At 26.7% G+C, this 3,912-nt stretch overlaps 1 protein-coding gene across 1 annotated transcript in view; it reads left to right on the top strand.

The window, feature by feature from the left end:
• Positions 1-334: 334 nt before the first annotated feature.
• The window catches only part of LOC118450332 (uncharacterized), a 4,467-nt gene continuing 889 nt past the window's right edge, over positions 335-3,912 (top strand). The window contains exons 1-5 of the mRNA XM_035886025.2: positions 335-722; positions 886-1,442; positions 1,793-2,036; positions 2,218-2,400; positions 3,390-3,912. The exon at positions 3,390-3,912 is cut by the window's right edge and continues 889 nt beyond it. Of these exons, the coding sequence (XP_035741918.2) occupies positions 668-722; positions 886-1,442; positions 1,793-2,036; positions 2,218-2,400; positions 3,390-3,550 (1,200 nt within the window). The 5' untranslated portion in view covers positions 335-667 and the 3' untranslated portion in view covers positions 3,551-3,912. The remainder of the gene's footprint in view (positions 723-885; positions 1,443-1,792; positions 2,037-2,217; positions 2,401-3,389) is intronic.

Raw genomic sequence — 3,912 nt, 5'->3', positions numbered from 1 at the left:
AATGAAGAGAAAAAGAGGAGAAACCAAAGAAAAGAGGAAAAAAAAGAAATTGGCAAAAATATATTTAATATAATTATTATTTATAGAATGGATATAACGTATAAAGCGTTAACGCGTATGCGTCTATCAATGAGCCATCCGATTAGTTGAGCAAAGCAAGTATGCAGGTTACAACGGAGATATCCTATCTCTCTTTGTACAGAAAAAAATATAATGATAAAGTACGAAAACATGGTTGGTTGGCGGGGGTTAGTAGCAGTCATTTATTAGCTCACCATCGTCTATATTAACCACCAGAACGAAGACTTGTCCGAACTAATCGGTTCTTTGTCTTCCTACGTATAATAGTAACATTAATTTCTAATTATTAATAATATTTAATCTATTTCGAGATATTATTTATACTATACAGTGATCAATAAAAGTGTTATAAAATATATATATATTTATATATATATATATATATATATATATATATATATATATATATATATACATTGACAAATAGAAAAAGGAAAGAGAGGGGAAAAGAGTGATTTGACAAAAGGATATATACAAATATACACACACGTACGAGCGCACAACAAAACACACAAAAAAAATATACACACACACACACACACACATATATATATATATACATGTATATATATAAAATATTGGAAACATGAAACTTCGATTTTTATACGCGATCCTCCTAATGGCGATCGTAATGATCAAAGGTGAGATATTTTAGTGATTTTGTTAATTAGTGAATGGTTAAACGTATCGTGTAACGTTTGAAAATAATTATTTATGACACGTGATCATATTCTGAATGATATTTGTAAATCGTGTTATTAAAATACGGCGAATTTTTTTTTTCCTTTGAATTTTTATTAACAGCCGAGGATGACGTGGATACAGATAATATACTCGACAATAAAGATTTCGGAGACATTGTGAATAAGGAAAATTCCGGAAACCGAGGACGATCTTTAAATGTTGATGTAAAAAACAATGAGGGAGAAATCTCCGAACCAGGCACTGGCGAAGAAACCCCCGATCCAGGCACTGGCGAAGAAACCCCCGATCCAGGTACTGGCGAAGAAACCCCCGATCCAGGTACTGGCGAAGAAACCCCCGATCCAGGTACTGGCGAAGAAACCACCGATCCAGGCACTGGCGAAGAAACCACCGATCCAGGCACTGGCGAAGAAACTCCCGATCCAGGCACTGGCGAAGAAACCACCGATCCAGGCACTGGCGAAAAAACCCCTAATCCAGGCACTGGCGGACAAACCAATAGTACTGAAAGCAATACTGAAAGTACATCAGATATATCAACAACCAGTCCAAGTTTAAAGGATTACCCATACCAAGTTCGTGGAGAAAAAGGAACGTGTATATTGTCGAAGATGACGATCTCATTAACTGTGAATTACAACATCACAAATAACACGGTATTAGATTGATTAACATCTACAATTAAAATTAAATAATAATCCTTTTAATTATTAACTGATAAATTAACGGAATATGAAAAGGAAAAAAATATGTATATTTGTAGAAATAATTATTTGAACTTTTCTTTTATTTAATTGATTGATGTTATAATCAATATCGCTCGTTTTTGCAAATAATCTAATAATAGAATTTTAATATTTCATTTATATCGTTTAACTTTTTATGATATATATACATACACATAAACACACACACACACAGAGAGAGAGAGAGAGAGAGAGAGAGAGAGAGAGAGAGAGAGAGAGAGAGAGAGAGAGAGAGACTTATTATATACGTTATATTACAGAGTGTTTCAGCAATCTTGGAAGTACCTTCTACTGTAAAAGTCAATGGTACATGCGAAAATGATACAAATTCTATGATATTAACTTGGACACCATTAGAAAACGACCCAGAAAGCGTCAATTTTGCGGATACAACTAATAATAATAACATGGGATTCTATTTCAAGAAGAGCGGTTCTACATTTTCGCTTAATCAAATCAATGCATCCATATATTTGGATGAAAAGAGTTTTCCAAATGCGACAGGTTTGTTGTATCATTATTAAGAACGTTTAATCGTTGAAATCTAAGAAATATTTATTTTCTTTATTATATATATATATGTATATATATATATATTTTTTTTTCTTTTTTTCTTCATTTATATTTTTATTATATCTATCTATTTATTTATTTATTTTCTTCTTGAAATTCTTCCTTTCTATAGATAATGGAAATTACATAAATCTGGAAACCACATCGGATCTTAATTTGTTCTCTTCTGCTACGGACAATAGATATGTATGCAACGTTAACACCGTTGTGAAGGAAGACGAATTTGAAATATCAATAACCAATGTCAGTTTGATAGCTTTCAACGAGGACGACAAAACTATATCGTCGAAATCAAGTAAGGATTAATATTAATGTTAATATTTTCTTTTTTTTCTTTTTTTTCTTTTTTTTTTTCTTTTTTTTTTCTTTTGTAAACGTTCGATATTATTATTTTTTTTATTCTTTTCTCTATATCGAAATATTTTCTAACAAATTATATCGACATTTTAAATGATCAAAAGGATGATATTATCGGTATAACTCGTCTATCGATTTAATGATATAACGATCTCAATTTATTATTATGCCTAAAAGTGAGTTTAATTATAAATTAATAAAATTATCTGTAACGTGATAATACATATGATACGTATTATATATAATATTTATATATATATATATATATATATATTATATTTTCATAATTATTATACTATGTATAATTATTAGTAATATTACTATGTAATATTGCTTACTATAGTAGTATTACAAACTGCAGTTATACTGTATAATATTATAGAGTTATTTATGTTACATAATAATTTTATTCAAATATTAACTAAACTTTTGTAATATACACACATAGACATATATATATATATATATATATATATATATATATATATATATACATAATATATATAGTACTTATATATAATACTATAATATTATGTTACATAGTATTATAGTTATTATATAATATAAAATATAATTTTATCAATAAATCCTATGATATTATAGAACACGATATATAAAATATCGTATTTATATTATATTATAGATCTTCATAATATAATATTTTAATAAACAATAAAATATTATATTCTATTATGAAAATATTTAAATATTGTACATGTCGTTCGAATATATTTAAAAAAAAAAAAAACAAAAAAAGAAAAGGAAAAAGAACAAAAAAAAGAGAACAAAATTATGATATAATATAGAAAGAATTATTTAGATCGTTTTCCAAATAATGATAATTATTTTCGAAGTAATTACAAAAAAAAGAAAAAAAAAAAAAGAAAAAAACAAACGATATAAAAACGATTGATTTTTTTATTTCAGTAAATGACTGTACTAACGACGGCGCAACTGCTGCTGAATCGGCGAATGTTGGTGCAATAGTAGGTGGTATTATTGGTGCTTTAGTTGTGGTTGGTATCATTGGATTTATAATTTGGCGACGAAGAAGAAACTCTTCGTCTGTTCGATCGGAAGTAGCATAATGAATAAATAAATAAATAAATAAATAAATAAATAAATAAATAAATAAATAAATAAATAAATAAATAAATAAATAAATAAAATAAATAAAATAAATAAATAAGTAAATAAATAAATAAAAAAAAAAGAAAAGAACGAAGAAAATAGAAAATTAGAAAAGAAGTCAAAAATTGAAAAAGAAAAAAAAAAGAAAGGAAAAGGACAAAAAGAAAAAAAAGGGAAAGAAAGAAATTTTTCTACACCACTAGACGACTAAAAGAAAAAATTATTTACAAAAGGACAGGATGTTTATAGGAACTTAATCTATTAGAATTTTAATATACATACACATATGTATATATACATACATATATATACATATATA

The sequence above is a fragment of the Vespa mandarinia genome, chromosome 17, assembly GCF_050613455.1.
Source record: "Vespa mandarinia isolate Hongniang chromosome 17, ASM5061345v1, whole genome shotgun sequence".
Classification (NCBI taxonomy): domain Eukaryota; kingdom Metazoa; phylum Arthropoda; class Insecta; order Hymenoptera; family Vespidae; genus Vespa; species Vespa mandarinia.
The sequence above is the reverse complement of the archived record's forward strand: the minus strand, read 5'-3'. Positions and strand labels throughout refer to the sequence as shown.